At 45.9% G+C, this 12,963-nt stretch overlaps 1 protein-coding gene across 2 annotated transcripts in view; it reads right to left on the reverse strand.

The window, feature by feature from the left end:
* Nucleotides 1-1,006: 1,006 nt before the first annotated feature.
* The window catches only part of LOC144156232 (M-phase inducer phosphatase 1-like), a 122,722-nt gene continuing 110,765 nt past the window's right edge, over nt 1,007-12,963 (reverse strand). For both annotated transcript variants that reach the window (XM_077688137.1, XM_077688136.1), the window contains exons 15-16: nt 7,494-7,611; nt 1,007-1,822 (exon numbers count right to left, since the gene is read on the reverse strand). In XM_077688137.1, the coding sequence (XP_077544263.1) occupies nt 1,673-1,822; nt 7,494-7,611 (268 nt within the window). In that variant the 3' untranslated portion in view covers nt 1,007-1,672. The remainder of the gene's footprint in view (nt 1,823-7,493; nt 7,612-12,963) is intronic.

The raw sequence follows: 12,963 nt of genomic DNA on the forward strand, positions 1-12,963 counted from the left end.
CACCCTCAGGTCCTGCGTATCCGTATGGAACGCACTTCAGGACTGCGGTCAACATTGCACTTTAGACACTGCCTAACATTGCCGGTCATGTGACGGCAGTGAAACAGACTGCCTGTGCTGGCTATTCAAGATAGTGATCAATTCTGAAAGGTTTCACGTTTTTTTTTGTTTTTTCTCTAAAGTCTAGATTTATGCCGTCTTACCGCAAGAACTTCAGTTTTCGGACAAAGTTGCAGCTATATCTAGCAAAAAATCTTCACCGCTACACCTAGTTGGGAGTATAACATCCTCCCGTGCCGTCCCATCACCTTGTACACCCTTTCCTTCGAAATTGCGAAATGTCGGCACCACTCAAGCCCCGAAACAAAACCTATAAATCAGCCCCTCAAAACGCTTGTACGCCTGTACTGCATTGAAAGCCAGGGAGGCGAGTAGTATCTTTATTGCGCGAGCCATTTCAACAGACTTCATCACACATGTCATCTCACAATTTGCCCAGAAAAACCAGAGGCGTCTGCAGCTGCTATTCAAGGAAGATTGACGGAGTGCAGTTCTATGTATGTGAATGTATTGTACTGTGGGATGGTGATCAGTTGGCGTGAGTTGAGAACCCTCACGCAGCGAGGCTGGCCACTCTTTACAAAGTCACAGTAACTTTTCGCATTTTTTTATTGACTTTTTTTCTTTGTTCGGTAGTAAAATCCAATGTATATCCTCCAAGTCTGGTTCTAATTCGCTGTTTGTACTTTTTGTAACCACAAATAGCACCTTTATGGTGCTACCCCCCCCCTTGCAAAAAGTTCTGCGGACGCCCTTGATCAGCTCCGTTTCTTACCTCGTGATCCATTGGATGGGGAAAAATGCGAGTGCTGACGAAGTTGCTTGATTTTTTTTTTTTCAAGACCCTTAAGGCAACGAGACGGCTTGGTTTCAGCTTCAGCAGCAATACCAGAACAGTTCCGGTTCAGTTTGGCACCACATGTGCTATGCAGGATGACATCAGAAATGCTGCTGCTTAAAAACTTTATTGACACAGCACCACAGTCGAAATGTACACGAGGCAATGTTTTGGTACTCCAATTCTCAGTACGCCCAATGGTCGTCCTTGAATCAATTAGTGATGACAAATGAGAGCTGACAAGAGCTTGCTTTGTGCTCATGTGCGTTGGTCATCTGCGCTTAGGGTTAGGAGGAAGCTTCAAGACCATTAAGGTTATGTGCTGGGAGATTTAGAGAGGAAACCTGTGCCTCCTCAGCCTGAAGAGAAGAGCACGAAATGCTCCTGTGTCTACCTACACAGGAAAGGCTAAAAAAATGTTTTCTCGGTTGGCTCGGAAGATAAGCAGAAGAAACCTAAAAACCAGTGAGCACAGAACTGCCACAATAAAAAGGGGAGAGCTTAAAAGCAGAGGAAAGGTGCTGTAGAGTTTTCACTAGCCATCGGAACCCCTGGCAAGGACTTCCGTTGCGACAAGGGCATGCACCTCAAGATAATGGCAGATTGGTGTGGAAAAATGGTCCTTCACTAGAGTAGGCTGACCCCTTTCGGAAGAAGCGTGGCAGCTCAAAAGTCCCCAAGTGGGATGTTCAAAGATGCCCCGTCCTGCCAACACACCCACTAGCAGAAGAGGCGGGCAGTGCTGCTGGCTGCAGAGCAGGGCGGGTCTTGGTCCTAGAACTTGTTCTGCAGGCAGCGAACCTGCAGGGCACCGCGCATTTTGCTTGAGGTTCCTTCAGTCTTGGCGATGCTGCGATAGTATCGCAGCTCAGCCTCGTAATCCTTGTGCCGCATCGGAATGTAGCCCTGGGGCGTGCACAGATCCTGCACACAAGAACGCACAACACTGCAGCCAACGGGAGGGGAAGCGGCAGAACACAGACTAGACCGCATCCGCTCCCCTCTCGCTGGCAATGCCAGCAGTGGACTGCAAAACGTCCACACAAAGACCTCTTTGGAAACCGCAAAGTTGTCTTCATTGGCATGGTGGAGTGGCTACAGCCTTTAAAGGGGTACCGACACCAATTTCTCGGTTTGTTTGACAGGAACTCGTGATGTAATTTCACACGCATGGCTTAACGAATGGCTGGCACGGTGCTGGCAGCAGTCAAACACTGATGCACGCATGCAGGCACTGCTACAGGAGCCAGAGGTCGTCAGAATGGCACTCTTCGTGGAAAAAAGCTCCACACACAAGAACAGAGCTGATCATATAGCACAGAATGGCAATAGAAGTCACCATCCGCACCTCTACTGTAAGCAGTCATCAAATATCCACCGGAATGGTAGGCCTAACACCTTCAGGCAGTGCAGCTTTGGCAAAAACAAATGCCTTCGCCATCTTCTGCAATGCTACGACACCTGCGCAAAACGGTGAGGTCATGGCATGGTTCTGCTGTATGCACCCTCTGGGCTCAATGAAATAGAAACCGAAACTGCCGATTTTCGGGCTGTTTTATGGGATTACCTCATTATTGCACACTTAAGTATTTGAAGCACTGTTTCATCATTGTTAGATAATTAAGCATCAATAAAAGTAATAAAAATGGATGCTAAAATATGACGTCAGTACTCCTTTAAAGGGACACTGAAGTGATATGTAAACATTGCGAGATTACTAGCGCAAATTGTAGTCCGGAGTCCCCAGGCCATGTTTCGACCACTCTGGGCGCGTTTACGCGATTTTATTTAGTAGAAAAATTAATTCGAAAATGTTGTCCTCCTCTCTTTACGCTCGCCCATTTTCTGTGGCGTTTTCGTGTGACGTCGGGAGGAGCCGAGCTCGCAATTGGCTGCGCTACTGCACGGCTCCCCGGCCTTCAGACAGAGTCGGGCGGCCCAGCGTTTTGTCCGCCGGCCGCCGACGGGTCGTCGCAATTCGTTCGCTCAGTTGAAACGAAGCCAGGACACGTTTGTGAATGGAAGAATGTGCCTTTCTTTACTTGGTTAGTTTGTACACTGTATCTAGCTCCAAGTCAAGGTCGCTTCACACAAGCGCTGCACAAGGAAAATATAAGGCCTCTTGAAGGCGGGAGAAGAGTCAGCGAAGTCAATATAGGTACTAAGGAAATAAAATCAACTGATATTTTTACCGTACAGCGTAAAACTAGGGTGCGGGAAGCACTTTTTTGCGCTGAGTGAACAAGCACAGCGGCCAGCAGCACGACTACGCATCTGCGAACGCTTTTCCGTCTAAGAAATGCGATTGCTAGACATGAGATATTGTAGAAACATGGGGGATGCTTGCAGAACGAGCGCAAAACAACAAATAGTCACCTAAGCTGCTTGGAATGCTAAAATTAAATAAAAGTGTAAACTGGTTATATATTATATACCTTATATTTCGAAGGTCGGCAGCGCCCGCCCGTGGTTGAGTCGTTTGGAGCGCTAGGTATGTCCGCGCAAGTGTTTTTCAAGTCACACGTTCGAAACCCCGCGGGTACCTGCTTTTTTTTTTTTTATAAGTGAACTTCTTCGTTTTCCGCCGATGTTTTTTATACTGAGTTCACCGTTTTTTGGGCCGCAACATTCATTGCTCCACAAACTAGTTCACAGAACGCGCGCAGGCTGGCACTGGCACGCTAGCGAGTTCTCGTTGGCGTGCTCTTGCCATAAGCACCGACTGCTTGCGGGCAGTGGGCACAGGCCAGAATCAACAGACCCTTGGCCTGGTGCGAACACACTTTTTACGATACAGGCATGAGTGAGGCAAGCTCCAAATATAGGGGAAAAGTGCATGGCATTTGAGCGTCTGCGGGGACGCGGAGGGCGTTCATGCGCTGCGTAGGCCTCGGCTAGTGAATGCTACGATTCCAAGCCGTCCTGGGAGGCTTATCTTATGCATTTTACAGCCGACAACATGGCAGAAGCGTGGTACGATGATTACTGAGATATTGAGAATGCCCATCCAACAACGCCATTGGTTGTGTTTTACAGAACCGAAACCAAAACTTGTTTGATTGCTAACCGTGGGCATCGTCCAATCACGGTGCCCCCTCCTCCCAACGTCACAGCCTTAGTTGGTGCGGCCGCCGCTAACCGCGCATGGTAGTTTTTCTTCTTTCGCGCTTTGTAAAATAATTACCGATTTGTCAACCGGATAAACGATGAAAAGTGTGCTAATTTGAGCCAGTCTACGCAGTGCAAGCAAAAACGGGAGGTTGACAAATTCACTTCAGTGTCCCTTTAATGCTTTGCACAAACCACCACTTGCCGTTTCAATTGTATATCGTCACAGTCAAACCTACATTCACTCAACTCATTCGAACTTTTCCAGAGTCCGAATATTCTAGTAGTGTTTAGCTGTTTTATAACGAATAATGTGTCCCCAACAGTGGCTGTTTGGTAGTTGAGGGTAGGAGGGGGTAGGGGAGGGAATGGAAGTACTACTGTAAAACAAGCTTCCATGCAAACTTCTGAAAACTTTACAGCATATATGGCTGCTATGATAAAATGTTATCCTTAGCATGTTTCGTTGCGTTCACACTCAAAAGTGTGCCAAATTTGATTTGAAAATGATCGTATTTGGGTGGGACGAAATTTCCGCTGTTGCGGCAATTTCGGTTGCGTATCCGATTCTAACGCGCATGCGATTTACCTATTTTTCCGGAAAAAAAAAGTGCGCGTTAGATTCGGGTAAGTATGGTATTCTATTCTGCTCAAACAATTGCTTAGTCGGATGAAGATACGGGACGTTATTTATACATCTGATAGCCTTCTTTTCTAACAGCAGTAACGTGTTAATATTTTTCTTGGTTGTCGTGGCCCAAACTAACGTACAGTAATTAAGGTGTGACCGGAAAAGCGAATGGTATATTTGAAGTTTAATGTTCAACGGAAAGAAGTCGCGGCATTGGTACAATGCGTCCACTGCGTATGGCAGTTTTTTTGCCAGTAATTCAACATGACGTCCCATGTCATGCGGTGCGAGAGCACCACCCCCACCAATACTTTGTGCTGCTTAACAATGTCGATTTGCGAGGCCCCCAAGATCAAGCCTTCGGTTATATTTACATTTTTATTTTTAGGTGCGAATAAAATGCATTTGGTTTTCTTTGCATTAATTTTCAAGCAGTTTTTGTTCGACCAAGCGTGTAATTGTGTTAAGGTAAAATTGGCGGTGGAAAACAGGCGGGTTGCGTCAGCATTACTAATAAATAAACTAGTATCATCTGCATACAACACAAATTCGGCTTGTTTATCAATAGAAATTACATCGTTAACATAAACATTAAATAAAACTGGTCCCAGAACACTTCCTTGCGGTACACCGCACGTAAGTGTTCTGGCATTGTGGAAAGACGCACATGGTATTGAGGGATAAAAAACTATGCATGATAGAATTGCCTTATATAACAAACATAACAAAGTGGGTTTATTGTGTGGATAACACGGCATGTTAAGATCCAAGCCTTTCAATGTTAAAAAAAAAAAAAAAAAAAAAAAAAAAAAAGAGATGCAGAAAATGTACAGTGGAGGCTCATTGATACGATTCTGCATAATATGTTTTTGTGGCAAGGAACCATTTTGAATGCCCTTTTAAAACACCAAAGTTTAATGAGCTGTAAAATTAGTTCCAAACACTGCATCAAAAAACCGCTTCCTATAGTGCATTCACCAGTGTTTATAGTATTAGAAAATATGAATATTACAGTTTCATTGACTAACACTGTTTTGTCTATTGCTCCTCCTAAAATGACTAATTATGTCTAATTATCTTGGGAACTAATTTACTCACTCAAAAAATGCATATTTGAAATCGACGGAAAAAAAGTAGCTAGAGAGCAAGTTTTGTAGAGTTTAGTTAAAAATTAAACAAAATTGTTTTAAGACCCATGTCTTCCCTTAATACATTTTTGTTTTCATTCCTGGCTAACATCCCTTAGAAATAACACATTTTTGTGCATTCAATACGATCACATTTTTGCAGAAAATTGGATAATACGACTACGAAAGTGGATCTTGAGCATCATTTCTAGAAAGCTTACGTTTATTCTTCGGTATAGTAGCTCACACCGCATTCCAACAAGCCACGATCTGAACGTGGTGGAGGCACTGAGACTGTGGCAGCGCCGGTTTTGAGTGCCCCATCCGATGATGGCGATACGTCAAGCAGAGCATCACGCCATTTAGCAATATGTATCATAATTAAAGAAGAAGGTGTTCAATGCTCTAGAAAAGCCCTTTCCAACTTCTCGCCATGCTCCATGTTTCTCGCGCTGTTCTTGGTTCTCTTTCAGCCTTGTTGCTGTGATCGGTGGTGCTGCTGTGGTTCTGAGGCTTTTTTTGTTCTCCTCTGGCTGCCTGGTTGCTGTGCACTGTGCTGCTGCCAGACTTGTGACAATGTTGAGGATATTTAAGGCACTCAGTTTAAAAGAAAGACGAAATTGTATGCAAATTCGAAGAGAACCCAAAGAAGTGTGTGGACCTGGCACACAAGCTTGGTTCGTCAATATCAATGCTACACACTACAGTCAGTCAGCAAGAGGAACTTCGAAAGAAGCTGCAAGTTTTCAGCCCTGGTGTGAAACATACGCGATGTGCGAGGCATGAGCAAATGGTTGAACATCCTGCTTACATGGTTCAAGGAAGTTAGAACGGCAGGACTGAATGTCGACAGGCCAGTCCTATGCGAAAAGTTTAAAGCATTGCGATATCCTTGGGCGTTGAGGACTTCCAAGCGTCCGGCGGCTGGTTTCACCCATTGAAGGCACGACACGGATTGCCATACAAAACAGTGTCCAGCAAAAAGAAAAATACCAGCAGCTTGTTTTTTTTTTTTTTTAATCATTTCAGAGAAACTTACTCCTGGACGTTGAAAAGAAGAAAGTGCAGCACAAATTGACCAGCCACTCCAATGTTGCTCAATAAAAGTAAGTTGCTGAGGGAGTATGCACATTTTCCTCCTTTTTCAACCTTTTTTGGATAATACGATTTTCGCATAATAAGTATTATTTTCCGGTTCCTGTGAAAAATGTATCAACGCGATTTCACTGCGACACACTCTGCAGGTGCATTTACAGGAAACAAATATGCATTTTTTTTTGCGTATTTACGCTTGCTTAGCTTGTTTTTATGATGTGATTTTCGAATGACACAAGTATTTTCGCTACCACAACAGATTCGTGTTATTCAGATTCTATTGGACTTGCTTCTGAGCACACAAAGGATGCATTCGGCAAATGGTGGCTGCTAGGACTGAGTCTCGGAAGAAATAAAGTTTCTCACACTCTCACGCTTGCAGTCCCTTTAATAGTAAAGCATTGAATACAGCACAATACAGAGTTGTAGCAGAGCAGAAAACCGGTCCCGATACAGTAACCTGGTACACCTGCGCATGCGCACAACCAGTTTTTCCACCTCTGTGCACGTGCAGTAGCGCCGGTTACCTACCGGGTACCACACCGGGACCGGTTCTTCGCTCTGCTATAACTCTCTAATGTGAACTCGCGGAAAAGTTGAGGAACTTGTTCCCATTAAACACTGAGAGACTCACCCGAAATTCTTCGTAGAAAGCCTTGTAGCCACCTTCAAGAACATATATTTCCGGATGCTTCAGGGCAGGATACTGGAGAATGTGAAGCTGCCGATCTTTTTCGCGAAGTAAGCGCGAGCTGCAAAGGAACAAATTGACTAATTCACTTCTGCATTAAATAAAACATTAAATAAAAATGCACTTAACAGGACACTGAACTTTTCCAGGAGAGAGGAAAAAAAAAAGTAGGGGGAGGGGAGGGGCTTTGCCATGCGCCTTTCCAAGGTAGTGCACATCCATGAAGTTGCTACTGTACGAATTAGCAAATTTATGTTTCAGCAGTATTACATTAAATCTTTAATTTTTATTAATCTCAGAAGATACAAAAACCACTACAATGAGCAGTGGTAAGGCAATTTGTATTATGAAAACATGTTCGGGGATATCCAATGGATATACAGTTGAACTTCGATGCAAGGTCCTACATGCAGCCATAAAGTTCAAATGAATTTTGTTAAGTCAAGGTTCACACATTTCAGAATTTCAAATAATGATGTAGGTGCATAGAACACTTCTGGCAGTTTTCCCTAACATGTGAATAAAATTCCCCAAGCGGCTTCAGAAATAAAATCCTATCGAAAGCACCAGGTGTATTTATTTTTTGGACACTAATGCCTGACATTGAACGGACATAGAGAATTTGGTGCAAAGCTGCAGATGGCCCCACACTGTCATCGTACTACAGTGGCCACTGAAAAGCCTCAACTGAAGAGAGCGTTTCTTGCACTAAAAAATGTCTCCTATGCACGCCGACTGCCAACACAGCCACGAACACCACAACTTGTACAATACACCCGCCTTCTACAATTGCACCCACAGCATATTTAGGTTCTCTATGTGTCGCACACTTATCTACACTTCCTAATTATGCTGCTTAATTAAGTGTGTCTAGAATCAAACTTGGCATTTTTGTTATTTTGCCATGAATTTTTTGATTGAGGCAAAGTTGTATGCTGACTTATTTATGCTTAACATAGGGTGGCCTGGCTTCTGGCCTAGAAATTATGGAACGAAACCGGCAACCTTTTTGTATTGCTTCAAAGTGAAAAATAGAGCTTGCTGGTTTCGTTTATTGTCCTTTAAAAATAGCATTTCCTTCTGGTTTACATTTAATACTCATTTTGTAGCTATTTTGCTTATCTTCAGATGGCTGCCATAACAAGTGCGGTGAAGCATTCCACGGTAAGGCAGCAATTTTAGTGGTAAAACTTGTTTTAAGAAAAGTGAGGAGCATTTGAAAGTGGGGAGTGCAGTTGAACTCCTCTAAATAAAATTCGGGCTGTGCGGAAAAATTCATTGTCAGGAAAGAATATGCAAAAATGCCATTCAAAATATATCGTGTGAAGTATTTAGCTGCTCCAAGCCACTGCTTAGCAGATGCATGCAATAAAATCGCCAGTGCAGTATCGTATTTATGAAGCACTCACACTGCTCAAGGATGAGCCCTTCAATCTGACTATGTGCAACCTTTGCACACTGCAGATAGCCTGCCCATGTCCACCAGAAAGAAAATTGCCTCCTGTGCACATCCCACCTCACTTCACATGAATAAGTGGCTGCAGTGGTTTGCAAGATGCCTCACTGTTGCATGCCGGGTTGCCGGTCGCACTTGCAGTTGCGCCTATTGGGCATCACTTTTCACAGGTAGTATATTTGCCCATGCGCTATTTGCAAAAAACCGGAAGGACTACGTGTCTGCCTCAATTTGCCTTGTGTTCGTTGAGAATAGATTCCCAACTGAAGCAAATCGCCGCAGAAAGTGGGTCGCCGCTACCAAAGCTGCCAATGCGCACCTTTTCACTGGCAGACCGATAAGGATGGAAAACCACTGCGCGAATCGACGAGATTTCGCCACAAGATAACGGCAACTATGCTCACCGACCACGCCAATTATTAACCATCAGATGTTGCCTTCAAAGAAGCATTAGACCACAAAGGAAATGGCAGTAGAAGAAACGCTGCGAAATCAGCTGTAGTGCACAGATTACAGACGACGACGATGCCCCAGCGACTGCCACGCTGTGTTGCCAACGTAGCGAGGAAGCCACAGTCAAAGCGGGTAAAAAAATGTCCCTGGCATTTTGCCAGGTTTAGCCACTGCAGCCGTAAAAAACTAGGCAACACTGTCTATGGGCTCAAGAAAAACGACGTCACTTCCTTCACACTTTTCACAATGCATTCGGATGCTAGGGGCCTCTCCCGAGTATTCTTTCCTCCATGGAATAAACAGACACCTCGGGTCTTGACTTTACTGCGTGCAGACGTCTCTTTCCTGCGCTCGGCTGGCCATGCTGGCCGCTAGTGTATACTGTACCCGTAAAACATAACACGGTGTCAGAGTCTTCGAGCGAAAGCAGCTATGTTCACGATACCTCTGCCCGAATCATTCCCGTCCTATGCGAACGATTGGCTTTCGTTGAAACAGCGATTCCTCCGCTTCCACTCGGCACCAGGGCTTAAAAACCAGCCAGGGTAGCAGCAAGTAAACATGCTCATCTACCTGATGGGTTCACAAGCCTAAGACATCCTGCGCACGTTCAACCTTTCGGGGGCCGACTCCGGGGACTTCTCTCAGAGACATGCGACTACAGAAGACTGCGAGACCAACTGGCACGTGACCGTCTTGTTGTAGGCCTCAAGAGACATGCAACTGCCCGAAAAACTGCAGCTCGACACAGACCTCACTCTCGACCAAGCGCTTATGCAAGCCCGTCAGAGCGAAGCTGTCAAAAGCCAGCAATCGGTGCTACCCTCCCAAGAGGCTAAAGACCACAACACAAAACGTCACAATTCAAGACCAGGCACATTGTCGCAATCCCAGGCGTCCCGGCAACGCACTGTGGCCAAACCTTCAAAACGGAAACCTTGCCGATGGTGCAGTAATTCCTGAGATCTTTGTGCGGGTTGCCCAGTGAAAGCACCAATCTGTTAGAACTGTCACAAGAGGGGCCACTACGCTTCAGCATGCTTGTCATCTGCAAACAAACAGCCCACTGTAAGCACCAACTTCGCTCTCTGGGTACAACTATGGCAGAAGATCCCTCCGACAAGTGGAGCACAAATGCAAGTTGGCAACACGTTGCCGAGCTTCAAAATCCACACCGGAGCTGACGAAACAGTCATATCTGATCACACATATCGGCAATTGTTTCAGCAATATGAGCTTCATACACCCCCAAAGAAGCTGTGCGGACCAGACGGCACATCCTTAAAGGAGCCATGAAGAGAAAACAAAAGTTTGTTTTATTCGAAAGATTAGGTGTTTCATAGTACCCCAAGCGCTTTCCCGGAAGCAAATGATGCTTTATTCACTGAGAAATAAGGCAATTTAAGCCAAAATTTTAAATCTCCCGCTAAAATTGAACATTCCGTGACGTGTACAATGGCGTCATAGAGCCGGTCCATGAAACAGATACTTAGTATGTCGACTCCATATAGCACCCACACGCGGGAGTCGATCGAGACGGCGGCCATTTTAAAAATACTAGTAAAACCTAGTGCACCCGCAGCCCTAGTCATGGAATCGCCTGATCCGGAGAACAAAACTCTCGCCGAGGAGCTCGGGCTTGCATTTAACAACCTCACACCACAAAAACGTTCAATGCTTCTAAGTGCACGAGCGGCAAGAGTTGTGGGATACGCGGTGGACGGGAAAGCGACCATTCCGCGATAGCCACAACAGACGAACGCCCAGCCGTCGGCACCGCTGCCTCGTCAGCCCCGTCGCGACGGACGAATATAGACTGGTACGTATGTGCCGTATTTTGATTACGGTTAATAATAGTTCAACTTCAGTAGCAGTATCACTTATGCCAGTTGGCCGGTGTCGTGTATGGAAAGCCGTTCGCGCGAGCTCTCTGCTTCGACCAGAAAGATACGAACGTCAATGCGCGGTGTTTACGGCATTTTTTTCCCCAAGGTCAGAGCGATTTGACGAAGTCGGCGACGAGCGCCAGCATGTCCCAGGAGTGAGCTAATGTAAGGGTCCCTGCCGTAACTGAACAAACTGAAGTTTTCAGTGGTTGTAAACTGGAAACGAGCTCGTAACGACAGCAGCAAGCCAACACCATTCGAAACTTACGCGACGACTGGCACTATCTCGTCGCTTCTTGCTGTTCCTTACTCCCCTCGTTTCTATTTTTACCTTTGCTGGTTGGCGATATGACGGCCAACCTCCTGTGAAGGGATTACGATACGAAGCAAGGTCGCGGCTGTGCGTGCTGGAACGGTTCGTTGGCCCCGAAGAGCCTCGAACCCGAAAATTCGTCTGCGCGACGGCGAGATGTCGAGCTCGGCCGCGGCGCTAGTTTCGTACGCATTGGCACACACGCTTGCGAGTTCGTTCGGACCTTCAACCGTTTACTCCACCGTTCTTTGTCATAAAAAGAATGTGCAGTATGTTTCACGGGCATTTAGCTCGCTATGCAAGCTGTAAGCCCTGCCTAACATGCGTTTGATTTTGCCGGCCTCCGCCAATCGCAGAGCTTAGCCCATGTGACGGCATAGGTTCTGTTGCGGAAAATGAGCTGGTGGGTCGCATGGTCATTTCCTTTTTTCCTAATTATGTAGCTTATTTGAGCGAAGTTTGCGTTATAAGTGGTGTCGCTATGGTTCTAACGAGGCAATCTTTCGAATGAACCAAACTTGTGTTTTCTCTTCATGGCTCCTTTAAAGGTGAAAGACACGCTGCGTCTACCTAGGACAGCTTTTGGGAAGCCCACAGTGCAAGACGTGTCCGTGGTAGAGGGCCTCAAAAAGAGTGTTAGGAAAACCAGCTATCGAAGCTCTCAGACTTTTCCTGCAGCTCTGCCACTTAGAAGCCGTCGTTGCCACTGCAGCAATACCCACAACTCTTTAAGGGACTTGAACTTATGAGGGCGAATAAAACCTTGAGCTGCAACAGGGCGCCAAGCCTTTCGCGCTAACCTCACCAGGTCGGGTTCCCCTACCTCTCTACAACGAAACCAAGGAAGAGTCAAACTGTATGCAACAGTTGGATGTTATCACACCTGTGGAAGAGCCAACTGACTGGTGTGCGCCTATGATTGTTGTTCCTGAAGAATCCAGAGGCATCCGCATCTGCGTCGATCTCATGGAACTCAACAGGTACGCACGCCGAGAATGGTTACTGCCATCGCACATTGCAAGTCTGTGTTCGCAAGGCAGGGAATTCCTGAGACCGTTATCTCCGACAACGGTCCTCAGTTCGTGTTCATGAACTCGTCCGCTTCTGCGGAATTTGCTTGACAGTACAATTTCCGCCACGTCACTTTAAGCCCACGGTCGTGAAGATTAAGAAGCGGCCGTGAAGATTATCAAAGCGTCCAAGAAAAAGACAAGCTAACCATACGAAACGCTTCTCACCTACCGCTCAACACCGCTTCATAAAGGCTATAGCCCTGCAGAGTTACTGATGGGCCGACGCCTCAGG

This window comes from Haemaphysalis longicornis, unplaced genomic scaffold, assembly GCF_048455015.1.
Source record: "Haemaphysalis longicornis isolate Haplotype H1 unplaced genomic scaffold, Haemaphysalis longicornis Haplotype H1 scaffold_1, whole genome shotgun sequence".
Classification (NCBI taxonomy): Eukaryota; Metazoa; Arthropoda; class Arachnida; order Ixodida; family Ixodidae; genus Haemaphysalis; species Haemaphysalis longicornis.